General features: G+C 58.0%; 3 protein-coding genes across 6 annotated transcripts in view; all 3 read right to left on the reverse strand.

Annotated features, from left to right (window-relative positions):
• Positions 1 to 1523, reverse strand: part of PAGR1 (PAXIP1 associated glutamate rich protein 1) — a 3442-nt gene extending 1919 nt beyond the window's left edge. The window contains exons 1-2 of the mRNA XM_017519174.1: positions 738 to 1523; positions 455 to 537 (exon numbers count right to left, since the gene is read on the reverse strand). Coding sequence (XP_017374663.1) covers positions 455 to 537; positions 738 to 1219 — 565 coding nt within the window. The 5' untranslated portion in view covers positions 1220 to 1523. The remainder of the gene's footprint in view (positions 1 to 454; positions 538 to 737) is intronic.
• Positions 1524 to 1860: 337 nt separating this feature from the next.
• Positions 1861 to 5667, reverse strand: PRRT2 (proline rich transmembrane protein 2). 2 transcript variants are annotated; one of them, XM_037735111.1, is made up of 4 exons: positions 5425 to 5667; positions 3799 to 4742; positions 3269 to 3401; positions 1861 to 2392 (listed from the first exon to the last, which is right to left on the reverse strand). In XM_037735111.1, exons 2-4 carry the CDS (start codon positions 4675 to 4677, stop codon positions 2220 to 2222), a joined length of 1185 nt encoding a protein of 394 aa, XP_037591039.1. In that variant the 5' UTR covers positions 4678 to 4742; positions 5425 to 5667; the 3' UTR covers positions 1861 to 2219. The 2 variants fall into 2 exon arrangements, with proteins under 2 accessions (XP_037591039.1, XP_017374662.1); XM_017519173.1 differs by having other exon boundaries at positions 1861 to 3110.
• Positions 5668 to 6599: 932 nt separating this feature from the next.
• Positions 6600 to 11218, reverse strand: MAZ (MYC associated zinc finger protein). 3 transcript variants are annotated; one of them, XM_017519175.1, is made up of 6 exons: positions 10874 to 11147; positions 9941 to 10791; positions 9485 to 9548; positions 9036 to 9207; positions 8008 to 8231; positions 6600 to 7697 (listed from the first exon to the last, which is right to left on the reverse strand). In XM_017519175.1, the coding sequence occupies exons 1-5, from the start codon at positions 11063 to 11065 to the stop codon at positions 8029 to 8031; spliced, it is 1482 nt and encodes a 493-aa protein (XP_017374664.1). In that variant the 5' UTR covers positions 11066 to 11147; the 3' UTR covers positions 6600 to 7697; positions 8008 to 8028. The 3 variants fall into 3 exon arrangements, with proteins under 3 accessions (XP_017374664.1, XP_017374665.1, XP_017374666.1); XM_017519176.2 differs by lacking the exon at positions 8008 to 8231 and having other exon boundaries at positions 6610 to 7697; positions 10874 to 11218; XM_017519177.2 differs by lacking the exons at positions 6600 to 7697; positions 8008 to 8231; positions 9036 to 9207 and adding an exon at positions 9214 to 9346 and having other exon boundaries at positions 10874 to 11188.
• Between the last annotated feature and the right edge of the window lie 2713 nt (positions 11219 to 13931).

Here is a 13931-nt window from a genome sequence, read left to right on the forward strand (position 1 = left end):
ATCTCTTAAAGGAAGACAAGGGGCTGGGCACAGTGGCTCACGCCTGCAATCCCAGCACTTTGGGAGGCGGAGGTGGGTGGATCACGAGGTCAGGAGTTAAGAGACCAGCCTGGCCAACATGGTGAAACTCGGCGTGGTGGCTCGCCTCTAATCCCAACTACTTGGAGGCTGAGGCAGGAGAACTGCTTGAACCCGGAAGGTGGAGGTTGCAGTGAGCTGAGATCGTGCCATTGCACTCTAGCCTGGGCGACAAGAGCAAGACTCTGTCTTAAAACAAAAAAAAGAAGACAAGGTAGTAGTCTAAGTCATAAAGATGGTAGTACTGGTGAATGCTCTCTCCTGTAGCTGAAGTTATGTGGCAGCTGAGGCAGCAAGCAAAGGCCTCTAGGGGAGCCGATCTGGGGTAACCGAGCCGAGACCCTTCACCTCCCCAACCCTCCCCTCTCCTTTGTACCTGGGGTGCGTCGCCGGTCAATCAGGGAGTCCTTCGGTGTCACTGGCTCATCATCAAAATCAAATTCCGTGGGCATGTGTGGTCTGGGACAGGTGAACAGAGTGGAGGATGAGGGCGGTCCTCCCCCCCACCCACACATGTGCTTCTCCCCTGCCCAGTCCTCCTCCCTCGCTGGCTTCCCTCCCTCCGCTTTCCAGGCTCCTGGGTCCCATATTTTCCCCTCCCTACTTCCTCCTGCCATCAGGGAGCAGCCCCGGGACAAGGTGTAAGAGTGTGCTTTTACTTTTCCTCTTCCTCTTCTTTGGCCTCCGGCTCCTCATCGGATCTCTCTTCTTCGCTCTGGGCCTCGGGCGTGGGCGGCCGGCGAGGCAGGATCTCTGCTTGCAGCTCCAGGGTACCGTGGGCAGCCAGCAGTTCATAGAGCCGCTGGATTTCGGAGGGCTGGGGCATCCAGGGCTGCCCATCCGCGGGCAGCTCCACCTCCTCGTCGCTGCAGGGCACACACCAGTCCTCGGAGTCCCCCTGGGTGGGCTCTTCCCCACTGGCACTGGGGGCTTCTCCCTGCGCCTCCTCGCCCCCGGACCCCTCACGCTCGGTCTCCTCTCGGCCTCCTTCTCCCTCGTCCTCGGCCTTAGCGGCCGAGGCGGAGGGGCCTCCGGTATCCTCCACGGCCAGAGCCTGGAGGCCGGAGGTCACTTCCCCTTCTTCAGACAGAGGCGCCGCCGTGGTGGCCGCAGTGTCTCCATGGCCCCGGGCAAGGGACATAGGGCCCTAGGGCAGGGACCCTGCGACGACAGATGCTGAGTCCGAAGCCAGGGTCCCCCAGGGATCAGGCTCCCCGGGGGAGTTAGGGACCGTCTTCAGCCAATCAGGATCCCACAAAGGACTCCGCGGCCAGACCGCCCGTCCCCGGGAGGGGGCGCTCAGTCCCCGCCAAGGACCCCGCCCCGGGGATCGAGGTCCGGTACTCTGACACTCCCGGGCCCCGCAGAAACCACTTTCCGAGCCCGAGAAGGGGAAGAAAAGGGCGGTCCACTCTTCTCGCTTCCACGCCGCCCCTCTCCACACCTGGACGCGGCGCCCTCTCCCCAGACCTCGCAGTTCTAGGCCGCGTCAATTCAGCGACCGTACGCACCTGGGGCTAAGACCCGCCTCCCGGGCTGCGCAGGGTCACAGTACGCAGGCGCACAGAAATGGCGCGGGAGGCTCCGCTCCACTCAAGGCTACTTGAAGAGGAAAGCGAGGGAAGGCTTGCACATGCGCGAGTAGGCGCGCAGGCTTCGGCCCATAGTAAAGATGGCCACCGGGACGGCGCATGCGCATATCACACAAAAAAACGTTCTGCGGGAAGAGAGGCAGCACCGCCTCGCCGGCGGGACAAACACAGAAACCAACCGAGACTGGAGGCGAGTCTCATGCAGTCTCCGTTTATTGGTGTTTCAGACTCATGCAACATCCGGCATACAAAAAGGGATAAATCAATTTGATATATATATATATTTTAAAGAATTTTAGTTTCTTTTTCCCCCAGACTTTTTTTTTTTTTAGGGAAAAATAAAAAAAACAAACCCGCCAAATCTGAACCATGCTGTGGCTCGGTCCCCGCCTCCTCAGCGGGCTGTCGCGTGCAACAAACCTCCCCCGTCATCTTAGAAAGTAATTATAGAGCTCCCCGCCCCGCCCTCGCTCCTGCCAGTGGGAGCTTTGGTCCTATTTTTTGGGTTCTTTCATTACGAAACACGTGAAGAAATCTAGCCCGACACCTTCATGAAAAACTCGCAGACTGGGGTTGAAAAGCCCAGGTGGGCGAGTCAACTCCAGCTGACCTGGGAAGGGTCAGCGCCTTGTCCCTCCCTTCTCCCCTGCGCGCGTTCGGAACCGGTGCTCGCCACCCTCGCAGAAGTCCCCACACGAGGCCCGGCTTGCCAGCTCTGCGACCTGCAAGGCACCCTTGGGTGTCCGAGCCTGGGCGGTCCCAGCGGAGAACAGTCGGAGCCCGGGGTTGGGGAGCCCTCTCCCAGCACTGCTCCCCACCCCCCAGCCTGATCTAAGTGCTGTCATTTTTGCAGAGGAAACGGTGCCGGGAGGGTGGAGAAGAGGATGCCTTAGGGGAGATGAGGAGGCAGGAAGAGGAAGGGGGTGGGAAGCGGAGAGGGAAGGGGAGATGATAAAGAAGGGAAGGAAGAGAGGACTTGGGGGTGGAGAGGATGCCAAGACAATGAAAGTTGGGAGGAGGAGGCCAGGGTGGAGGTCCAGAGAATTTGAGAGGCTGGAAGAAGTGCAGGGAGGCCAGCCGGGAGAGATGCAGGGAGGCTGAGAGCGAAGAGTTGGGGAGGTGTTCAGGGAGGTTTCCAGGGTGCAGGGAGGTTTCCAGAAGTGCAGGGATGGGGGCCAGGAGGCTGCAGGGGATGCAGGCAGAAGTGCAGGGAGGTTGGAACCAGTGCAGGGATGAGGGAGGCCTACAGTTGGCAGAAGAGCCTGGCAAGATGCAGGAGCAGGACAGAAGCTGTAAACAAGGCCGCTCAGGCTCCCTTGGTCCTTAGGGGTGGGGGCCAGGGCCATCAGTTGGGCTTCCCCCAGGGGAGGGATGGGCCCAAGGCAGCTCCCAACAAGAAGAAAAGTCTTGGGATTCAGGGCAGAGCCCCTCACTTATACACTGTGGGAGAGGAGAGGGAAGGACAGATGGGCAGGGGGACAAGGAGCGACAAAGGAGAGGTAAGGAGGACAGACAGGAGAGAGCAGGGGCAGGGGTTAGTAAAGCTGCCCTTGCCAACCCTTCCACTCCTCCCCTGCCTGTCCCAAGCCCCCACTCACCGCCTAAGTTGATGACGCAGGAAGCGATGATGATGAGGACTCCCCCCACCAGCGCCACGATGCTTAAGAGCTTGGCCACACGGCCCAGACGCTGGGCCCCATCCACGTCCCCCTGCTGCAGGCTGTTCCGGGACTGGGGTTAGGGTGAGGGGTGGAGGCACATGGCCAGGGTCAGGAGAAGCCAGCCCAGAAGGGGATCAGGTGGAAAAGTCATCCAGAAGAGAGAGGCCAGCCCCATGGACGGAGGATAAGGGAGGAAGGGGGAGAGGAGGGGCAGAGGAAGGAGGGCACAGGTCAGCAAGGCTGTGTGACATGTGTGTCTCCATATCCCTCCCACCCAAAGGGGCAGGGCAGTGGTGGCTCAGAGGGTTAGGCCCTAGGGAGAGGCAAACAAAGGCCCTGGAATTGGGGAGGTGGGATCCATGCAGAGAGAGGGGAGGAAAGGCATGGTTACTCCTGGGCCTCTGTCCCAGCACTGGTGGGAAGTCGGGAGCCACAGCAGGCTTGGGCCAGGGTCCCATGGGGCTCACCATGACAGCATAAGCGAAGGCCACAATGTTGACAGGCCACATAGGGCAGAAGCAGGACAAGATGGCAAGGATGATGTAGTCTCGAGGTTTCTGGGTGCCTTCACCCCCCTCCACCCCAGGACCTGCCAGCTGGGAGCTGGGGTGGCGGCTCAGGCTACCTCGGGGAGATCCTGGATGCCCACTATGTGCCCTTCCCAGTCGATCCTCCTCAACCAGCTGCTGCAGTACTCGGGGGGGAGCCCCATTGGCTGGGGGGGATTTTTTTGAGGGTAGTGAGTGAGGCTCAGGAGCTGGGCCCTCTTCCCCATCGCCAGCCTGCAGGGGCACCACTGCCCCATTCTCTTGCTTTTCCCCTACACTCTCAGACAGAATCTCAGGAGTGGGGTCTTCCTTGGTAGGGAGCTCTGGTTGAAGGTCTGGCTTGGGGGTGGGCTGGGAATCTGGCTGGGGGTCTGGCTGGGGAGCAGGCTCTGGGACTGGCTCAGGTGGGGCTGCAGGCTCAAGCCTGGACCCCTTGTCTTCAATGGTCTCTTTGCTCACTTCTGGTTTGGACACTGTTTCTTGACATGGCTCTTCCAGGCTGCAGTTGGCCTTTGATTCCCCTCCTGGGCTTAAGCTGAGGTCTGAGCCCTGGGCTGTTTCTGGGGCCCCAGCTGGGGTCTCTGTGGTTTCTGGAGTCAGCCCAGCCTTGGGTCCTGAGTCCACAGGGGCTGCAGTGGTATCTGGGCCTGGCTTCGAGGCCTCTGGCTGGTCTGGGACCCCTGCTAGGACCTGGGGAGGGCCAGTTTCAGCTTCAGAACGGCTAGGCCCTTCACCTGGAACCTGGGGACTCTCCTCAACCCCCTTCATTTCAGAGACCTCAGAGCTGGTGGTTGCCATCTTGAAATGGGAGAGGGGAGAGAACCCCTATGGGGAGGATGGAATAGCAGAGACAGCCGCGAACCCTGGAAGATGAGAAGACAGGCTTGGGGTGAGGAGGGAAGAGGGCGCTCAGCACTGCAGGCCCAATTGGGCCACATTCCTGTCTCAGGGCCAGGCTTGCAATGCCTCTAGGGAAAGTAAGAAAAGTTGGGGTTTCCTTTGCCTTAGGGTGGGACATCCCTGGGGGTGGAGTGCTCCTACTCTAAGTCTTCCGCTTGGAGAGCCCTGGGGAAGATTAACCCTTTTGTAAACAGGACCTTCTCCATGGTCTTTCCCTGGGTCCATCTAACAAGATCCAGACTCTTAGATCTCAGCCGATGCCCCAGTATCCCAAAATCAACGAGCTGTGCAAACACCCAACACTCCGAAAGGCAGACTGGGCAGAGAACCCGACATTCGCATTCCACTCCCTCTGCATCCTCCCCTCCTCCCGGTGCGCCCAGGCGGTGCGGGTTTTCTAGCTGCGCGTTTAGGGCGAGGACGCCCCCGCCCCTCCCTGGGGGACTTGGTTATCTCCTCCGATCCCCTGTCAGCCCCTCTCCCGGGGCTTCCCTCGCCTTCGGTGGGCTGGCGCCTTCTCCCGATGCTTCAGCCCGCCCAGCACCACCACCAGCCCTCTGACACCCGCATTCCCAAGCAGCCCGCCCGGCGTCGGCCGTCGGTCGGTCCGCTCCTACCCGCAGCCTCAGTCTGCCCGGGTCTCACCTCGACGCCGGCCTCGGGACAACTCCCGCTGCCTCTGCTGGCTTTTACAGCAGCCGCAGCCCGGGAGGGAGCAAGTCAGTGAGGGAGGGAGGGAGGCGGCGGGTCTCCCTCCTCTCCCCTCCCTTGTGCTCATCCCCTCCTCTCCGGTCCCCTCCCCTACGCTCCTCCGCCGCCGCCGCACGCCGCCCCCGCCCCTCGCGAGCCTCCGGCCCCTCCCGCTAGCCCAAAGGAGCCACGCGTTACCCAGGCAACCAGCCCGGGGACCACTCGTGCCCCCTCCCTGCCCCTTCCCACGCGCGCCTCCAGGCGGGGCGGCCTCCTTCCTAAGTCCCCGGCCCCTCCCGTCAACGGTCACCGGCATTCCTGGAAGAGTCGGGGATTTGGGGAAAACGAAGAGGGTTCTGCGAGGATACGGGACCAGTGAGGCAGGCAGGACCGGGTGGAGGTGCCCCTACGAGGAGAGCAAGGAAGATGGGGCAAGACGCGGGGAGGCTGCAGAAGCGGCGCAGGGTTGGGTTTCAAGAGAACGGAGCCTGCAGAAAGCAGCAGCAGAAACGGGCTCAAAAAAAGGGGCCCTGGAAAGGACGAAGCAGTGTTAGGAAAGGGAATTCCAAGGGGCAGGGCAGAGGCTGCAGGGCCGGCCTGGAACAGGAGGGGGCTGGGCAGAGGAGCCCGTGTAAACATAGGGTGGCCCACGCCCAGGATGAGGGACAGGTGCAGCTTTCATTCTGAATCTGGCAACAGCCACAGAGCTCGGGACTCCTCGGCCTTTCCGCAGCCGCATCGCCCACCATGGCCTCAGGGCTGTGACGGGAGCAGGGAAGGATGCGGCTGGGGGTTGAGTAGTGGCCACGGGTGTAGACAGAGGGCGGTATTCGTCTGGCAGCTGTTTGGGTTTCTAATGGGGCCTCTTCAAACCCGCAGGGGTTATTCTGGGTTTGTCCCGATTGGGAATTCCCCAGAGACCTGGAACTTGCGCTCCACAGCCTCGGTAGCCTTGGCCCCACCCTAAATGTGTGCTGCCGCCACTAGGGCTGCCCCTGGGGAAGGCGGACCCAGAACCCCACAGCCGCACAGGACAGAGCAAGGCTGGACTGACACCGGACCGGGAAGAAACCCTTAGGAGTGGAGGCAGTTGCTTGGTGAGGGCAATTCATTCAATCCAGAACCAGAAACAGGATTTTATTTAAAATTTATTGTAATGGGGTCCGCGCAAAAGGAGGGGGTGGAGGGTGGGGTACATGCAGGGGACACAGGAACACGATGACATGGCCAGGGCCACAGCTTCTGTCGTGGGGAAGAGGGATGAAAAGACAAGACCAGGGCTGGAGCTGGGGTGGAAGAGGGGAGGGGGACACTGGCTGCATTCCCCCACCCCCAGGAAGCACCTCTAGGCCCTGGACCCCTCGCTCACCCTGGCCCCTAAAACTCCATCTCTCCTCTGCCTCTGGCCCTCCTGGCTCCTCCTTCTGCTCCCCTGAACTTTTTCCCCTGACAGGGGTAGGACGATGTTCAGGGCCTGACCCCAAACTCCCTACCACCTTATGAAGGTACAACCTTTGCGGGCCCTGCTTCTGCCCCTCCTCAAACCTCACCACTTTCCCTCTCTGGGACAGAAGCTCTGATCTCCCTCCTTTCTCTCCTCCCTCCCCCTGGAAAAAAAAAAAAAAAAAAGGAAAAGAAAGCACCAACTCCCCAGGGAGGGGCAGCAGACAGCGCGGGGAGAGGATTGGAAGGAGAGTGAGAGAACCATTGAGGGAAGAGGCTCACAAGTCCCTGGGAGGACAGGGCACAGGCTTACAGAGAGGAGAGGGGGTACGGGCAGTGGCTGCTCCTGTCCTCTGCCACCCCTGCCCACTGTCCAGGGGACTTCAACACAATTGAAGGGACAGGTTTGTGTGGGGTCAGGTCTGATAGAAGAGAGGAGCAGGAGAAACAAATCGTTAAAACCTAGCGAATTCCCCTAAAACATTTCTTCCTCCTTTCCTTCCGGAGGCTCCTTGGTTGGTGGGGAAGTAGTGAGTTGGTGGGAAAAGAGGGGGGAGAGGAGCCTGTACCAAGGGACTCTACTCCATTCTCCCCTCTCCCCCGCAACCAACTTGGAGCTCACCAGGGCTGGGAGGGAAGTGGCTGAGAGCTCACAGGGACCCCCTCTGCCCCCGAGAGGGAGCCCACAGCTGTGGGAGGAGCTGCTACTGCTGCTGCCGCAGCTGCTGCTGCTGCTGCTGCTGCCGCTGCCGCCGCCGCCGCCATTGGACAAACCTCACCAGTACCTGCAGGAGAAACACCACGGATCACAGCGAAATCTGAATGGCAAGAGCCTTGCCCTCACCCCAGACCTTCCCAACCTGCTTCCCCTGGGACACAGCCGTTCCTCACTTCCTATCTGGTCCCCAGAGGCCTCAGCCTGCATCCTCACCCAGACAGAAGAGTTCTCAAGGGTCTTCCCTGTGCCTGGAAGTCTCCCTAGCCTGAGTGGCACATGGGCATCCCTTGCCTTCCTGAGATCCCCTATTGGGCCCTTTGAGCCCCCTTGTCCCCCACACCCCCCATCCCGCCCCCCAGCCATGCCCCACGCCTTGCCTGGTGGGTGCAGGGTCCCCCTCAGCAGGTGGGCTGTGGCTGGGGGGCGTCTCCTGGGACAGGGGGGGCGGCCCCCCCCAGATGGGTCTGCATGTGGCCGGCCAGCTGGGCAGGGGTCTTGCAGTGCACGCTGCACAGCTTGCACAGGATGCGGTCAGCCCGCGGGGCCTGGAGCCCGTGGTCCTTCACCGCGTGGATGCGCAGGTATGCTGCCGTGGTGAAGCCTATTGGGGGGTGGATTGGGATGGGGCGGGGGTCAGCCCAGAGACGGAGACCCCAGAGACGGGGCTGATCTCCTAGGCAGGGGATGCCCTCCTCAGATGGCCCTGTCCTCTTCCCACAGCATCCTTGGTAGCCTGGGGCCAACTGCTCTGCTGAGGCTGGTGGGTACAGCCCCTCCCTGAGCCTGGGGCCTGGCTTGCGCGGTGCCTGCTTCTCAGCCTGGTTACCTACAGAGCTCACTCTTCATGGCTGGGAAACCTCTCCCAAGATGACAGGACACTGACTCCTAGCTACTTAGAAGGTTGACCCTCAGCAGAGACGGCTGTGTCCCCTTCCCTCCAGTGCCCCTCAGTCTCAACCCAATTAGCCAGTGAGTCTGACTGAAGGCAGCTTTCTCTGCTACCTGGGCAGGATGTGTGCTGGTGAAGCCAAGCCCGTGTATTCCACCTGCCCCAAGAGCTGGAGACAAGACCTTGTGGCTGCCTGGCGGAAACCTTGCCTTGTGTCCCCTGGAACTGGCTTCCCTGACTACTCCTTACCCAAAGCAGCCAAGTTCCACTCCCGCTCTCCCTACACATGCCCAGGAGGTTCAACCTCTCCGGCAGACCGTCTCCTCCAGCCAGGACTTCTTAGAGCCTAACGACGCTCATTCAGGTGCCCCCCTTCCGCTGCTCCCTTGACCTCTTGGAGGACTCTAGACGCCACGAGCTCTTGACTACAGCACCCTTAATCTGTATCAGTGGCAGGGCGTCTGGCCAGGCGCCCACCCTCTGCCCCTGGCCCTCCCGTCAGCCCTCAGCATGTACCTTTGTTGCAGAGCTCACAGACATGGTGAGGGCCCTGGCTGTGCACCTTCATGTGGTCCGAAATATAAGCCGAGCTCAGCATCTTGCCACACACGTGACATGGCACCTTCTCCTCGTGTCGTACTGTGTGCGCCCGCAGCCGATCCTTCGTGGCGAAAGCTGCCTCACATTTCTGGGGAGGGGGGAGGGGCGTGGGGGGTGTCACAGGAGAGTTAAAGTTTTGAGTGCTGGGGAGAGGGGAGCAAGAGGTTAAAGGAATCAGAGCCTTGGGGATCTTTGATCTGTAGGAAACGGGAGTGAGATGACGAGGCCTTGAAGAAGGAATGAGAAAATGGAGTGAAAAAGCAAAAAGAAGAGAGAGAAAAAGGGGGTCTGAGAGGCTGAACTCAGACAGCTACCATGAGGATCAAAATTATGAAAACCAGGACTGGAGGCGGCGGGCTTCCTACCTCACATTTGAAGGGCCGTTCTGTTGAGTGCACTTGTCTGACGTGACTGTTGAGGTGATCCGGCCTGGGGACACGTTGGGGTTGGGGTTAGGGCGGAAACGGTGAGCCCCATATCCGCCAAACTGCACCACAGGCCTTTCCGAAGATCCCTGCGCCACCTCCCGGAGCCCGGGCCGTCACAGCGCCACTTCGACAGAAAATCCCTCCCATCCAGCCCGGCAGCCGCGGCCGCCTCCTCCCACGAGAAGCTTCCGTCAACCCCAAGGCCCACCTCCTCGGCAAAGGACCACCCCCTGCTCCCTGGTAACCCGGAGAGGCTTCCTCCCTCCGCCCTGGGAGGGGCTCCCCTTCCCCAGCCTCAGCAGCCACCTCCCTCCCCGCCAGCCACGGCCAGGCCACCTCTGTCGTGTCCCTCCCTCCCCATGGCCTAGTGGGCGGCCAAGGCCCCGTGCACACCGGGAGAAGCTCTTGCCACAGTGGGAGCAGTTGTAGGGCTTGTGTACAGCGCCGTCATGTGAGCGCACGTGGTAGCTCATGCGGTCCTTGCGCTTGAAGCGCTGTTGGCACACCGGGCACTGGTAGGGCTTCTCGTCCGAGTGCGACAGCTTGTGTCGGTTCAGGTGGTAGACGTCGCGGAAGGCCTTGCCGCACATCTCGCAGGCGTGGTTCTTCCGGATGCGCTTCCCCGAGGCGGTCGTGGTCACCACGCCACCGGCGGCCACTGCGGCCGCGCCGCCGCCGGCACCCGCTTCTCCCCCTCCCCCGCCGGCTCCGCTCAGCTGGGGCACGCTCAGGAGGCTCAGGGGCACCATGGTGGGCATCTTCATAGCACCCGAGGGGACCCGGCCGGCCTTGGCTCCCGTGTGGATGGCTTCGTGCCTCCGGAGGTTGTAGCCGTTCTTGAACTCCTTGGCGCACAGAGCGCAGATGTAGGGCCCCTTGCTCTTTGTCTTCTTCTCCAAGGCAGACGCGACTGGGGCCACGGCGACCGTCGAGGTTGGGGCTACGACGGCGGTGGCCGCCGCCGCGGCGATGGTGGCGGCGGAGGCGGGGGGTGCGGCCTCGGCCGCAGGCGCCGACACGGGTGGGGGTGGCGGAGGGGGCGCCGGGGGCTGCTTGAGGGCCGCTGTGTCCACCGTGGAGGCGGCGGCCGGAGCCGGGGGCGCGGCAGCTACGGCGGCGGCAGCGGCGGCGGCGGCCGCAGCGGCCGCGGCGGACTCCTGGGCAGCGGCGAGCACGGGCAGCAAGTCCACCTGGAGGGGCTCGGCCGCCGGGGCCTGGGGCGTGGGCGGGGGCGCCGGCGCGGCCTGCGAAAACAAGGCGCCGAGTGGGCCGCGGGTGCGGGCGGGCGCACCCCCGGCCCTGGCCGCCGCGGCGGGCCCTACTCACCTGGAATGGACTCTGGGCGCAGCCCTGGGAGGCAAAGAAGCGGGACTGGAGCTCAGCCCCGACCTGCAGGGGGTTCTGGGCGTGACCCTGAGGTGGCGGGAAGGAGTTCATGAGGCCGCCCACCCCCCGGGAGTCCAGGCCCAGCACGGGGAAGGGGGGGGCCAGCAGCGTGCAAGGGAACACCGGGAACATGGCCTCGGCCGCAGCGGGGCCCCCGGGGCTCAGCGGGGGCCGGGGGCGCGAGCCGCGCGGGGCCCGGGCTCGGGGCGCCGCTCCCGCGGGCCGCCCCGCCGCCCGTGCACCCCGGCCGGCGGGAGGGAAGGAGGGTGCCTTGCGATCCGCGGAGCGCCGCGGCGACGGCGGCGGTGACGCCCCCTCGGGACCGGGGCCGGGGCCTGGGCCGGAGGCGGGGGCCCGGGCGGCGGCGGCGGTTGGAGCTTGGCGGGGCGGGGTGGGGGGAGCGAGGGAGCAGCCTCGGCCCCAGCCGCCTTCGCGCCCAGCCGGTGCCTGCGTATGCTTAATTTTTTAAATTTATCATTTTAGCATTTATTTTATGTATACAATATGCATAACAGCAAAATAGCATTTCATATATGTAAAAGAATAGCTGCTGAAATGGTTAGCACTCAATTTCATTTTTTATAGCAGTTCTAGTAATTTTTGTGCTTCCTATTCATGAGAACTATAAAAATTAGATTTGGTGATTGCTTATGTATTTTCTGCTAATCGTCCATTCTTACCCTAGGTAACTTAGAGTTGTGACTTTCATTGTTTAAGGAGATGGAAATAAGACAAGAAATTGGTAAATAAGGGAAGCTGACTGAATTAACCTGGCACATGACGAGGTTGACAGCATGGTGGCATTGGTCTGCTACCACCACTTAGCGAGGATTTCTAAAAACATTTGCTGCGGACACTGGTGTATGAAAAACTTCTCATTCAACATATGCTAAAGATAATAAAAATAAAATATAGCATTGAAAATTATATAGCAAGTTCTATTTTATTTACTCACTAGGGGATTTTTAAAAACCACATTTTTGTTTTAAAGTAAGCATGCTACATTCGCAGGTTCCCATCTATGTCATCTGATCTACTTAAAGTTTAAATTATGCCATTATAGGTGCCATTTAAATGCAGGAGAAAACGATAACTTTTGAGATGTGAAATCAAATCTAGAAAATGAGGGGTCTAGCTTTCTATTGCTAGAATTATAATATTTTCTCTGTCCTTTCTTGATGCTTCTATTACTAAGCAAGTAGTGATTATAAATAGCAATGGAAAAGAAATACTTAGATATGAGATGAAGATGACTTTACAATAATGTGACTGTTAGGTTCTAACCTGCTTCACTATGATCTCTTCATCCATGCCCTTCAGGGTGATGTGATGACATTGCTTTCCCCTGAGTGGTTGTCACTGAAAAACTCTCTCCTCCCGTATTACAGTTTTTCAGAATCAAGATGGCCCCAGGATGCATAGTCACAGTGACCTGAACAAGCTTTTTTCTATGTAGATTATCTTTCCTAAAATAGCGCTTTGGATTAAGAGATGCTGAACTCAATAGTCTTTAGCAGTCTATGAAAGATAAATGGTTCAGAAAGTTTGACGCACAGCCTTTTCTGTTGTTGTATGCTTGAGGAAGAGCAGTCCTTTGCTTTGACTGACCTTGTTTGTTGTGACAACTTTCTGTAATCTGCTTTTTCTGCTTCATGGACTACCTGAAGCACAGCTATAAAAAGTAGTTCTGGTTCTCAGGGCCCCTAGTGGGTTGACCTGGGTGCAGTGATTGTCCAGATATTGCTACCCATTGGTCTTCAGGGAGACCTCCAGTGCTGCTGTTTGTGAAGTTCATGTCTCAAATCCTTTGGAATCATGCTGTCCGTATTACTGAGCTCTGTGTCGCCTGCTGCAGTCTGCCTTTCATTCGTGTCTGACCCAGTAGGATATGTTAGAAAAAGTAGCGTTCTGGTGTCTGGAGTGGGTGACTGAAACCCTTTCTGGTATCTAGCTTTGACATTTATTGTTAAATACACTTATCTACTCAAAGGTGATTGGAAAACTACTTTGTTTTTATACCGTAGGGAAAAAACTTTAGCAAAAAATATATATATTTTTATAGACTCACACACACACACGAAACTTCCATTTTGACTGGATTCTTTCATCCATTACAATCATTTTGAGATTCGTCTATGTAATAGTGTATTTTACAAGTGCCTTTCTTTTTATTGCTGAGTATTATTTCATTGCATGAATATACTACAATTTGTTTATCTGTTCTGTTGATAGACATTTGGGTTATTTATAGGCTTTGACAGGTACATGTAAAACTGGACATTTGTGTACAAATCTTTGTGTGGTCATGTGCTTTTTTTGGCCTCTTGTGTAAAAACCTACCTGAGAAATGGCCTGGTCCAAAAGAAAATGGCAGTCTCCTCTCCAAAGTAGTTGTACCATTTTCCATTTATACCAGAAATATAGATGAATTCCAATTATTTTACATTCTTGACAATACTTGGTCTGGCCAACCTTTTAATTAAAAGGTAGCCAATCTGACAAGTGTGTAGTAGTATCTCACTGTGGTCTTGATTTGCATTTTCCTAATAGATAGTGATGCCAGGCATCTTCTCACGTATTTATTTGCCATCTATATGTCTTCTTTGCTGCAGTGTCCATTCATATCTTTTGCCCACTTTTTATTGGGTTTTCTTTATTTTCCACTTTTTATTTTTTATTTTTTTATTTGTATTTTTTAATTTTTGGAGACATGCTCTCACTCTGTGGCCCAGGCTTGAGTACAGTGGCATGATCATGGCTCACTGCAGATTTAACCTCCTTAAGGCTCAAATGATCCTCCCATCTCAGCCTCCTGAATAGATGGGACAACAGGTATGTGCTACCTTGCTTAGATTTTCTTTCTTTTTTTTTTTCTTTTGTAGAGTCAGTGTCTCACTCTGTTGCCCAGGCTGGTGGGTTGTTTTCTTACTATTGAGTTTTGAATGTGCTATATACATTACAGACATAAGTCCGCTTTATCAGATCTATAACTGGCAAA

Source organism: Cebus imitator, unplaced genomic scaffold (assembly GCF_001604975.1).
Source record: "Cebus imitator isolate Cc_AM_T3 unplaced genomic scaffold, Cebus_imitator-1.0 Scaffold729, whole genome shotgun sequence".
NCBI classification, from domain to species: Eukaryota; Metazoa; Chordata; class Mammalia; order Primates; family Cebidae; genus Cebus; species Cebus imitator.

Coding starts and splice junctions, on each gene's coding strand:
- PRRT2 (XM_037735111.1), bottom strand. CDS start 4,677: ATGGCAACCACCAGCTCTGAGGTCTCTGAAATGAAGGGGGTTGAGGAG. Junction 3,402..3,798: donor CCTTCGCTTATGCTGTCATG/GTGAGCCCCATG, acceptor CCCTAACCCCAG/TCCCGGAACAGCCTGCAGCA. Junction 2,393..3,268: donor CTGCGTCATCAACTTAGGCG/GTGAGTGGGGGC, acceptor GGTGCCTTGCAG/GTCGCAGAGCTGGCAAGCCG.
- MAZ (XM_017519175.1), bottom strand. CDS start 11,065: ATGTTCCCGGTGTTCCCTTGCACGCTGCTGGCCCCCCCCTTCCCCGTG. Junction 9,208..9,484: donor AACGGCCCTTCAAATGTGAG/GTAGGAAGCCCG, acceptor CCCCCTCCCCAG/AAATGTGAGGCAGCTTTCGC. Junction 8,232..9,035: donor CTGTGAGCTCTGCAACAAAG/GTACATGCTGAG, acceptor ACCCCCCAATAG/GCTTCACCACGGCAGCATAC.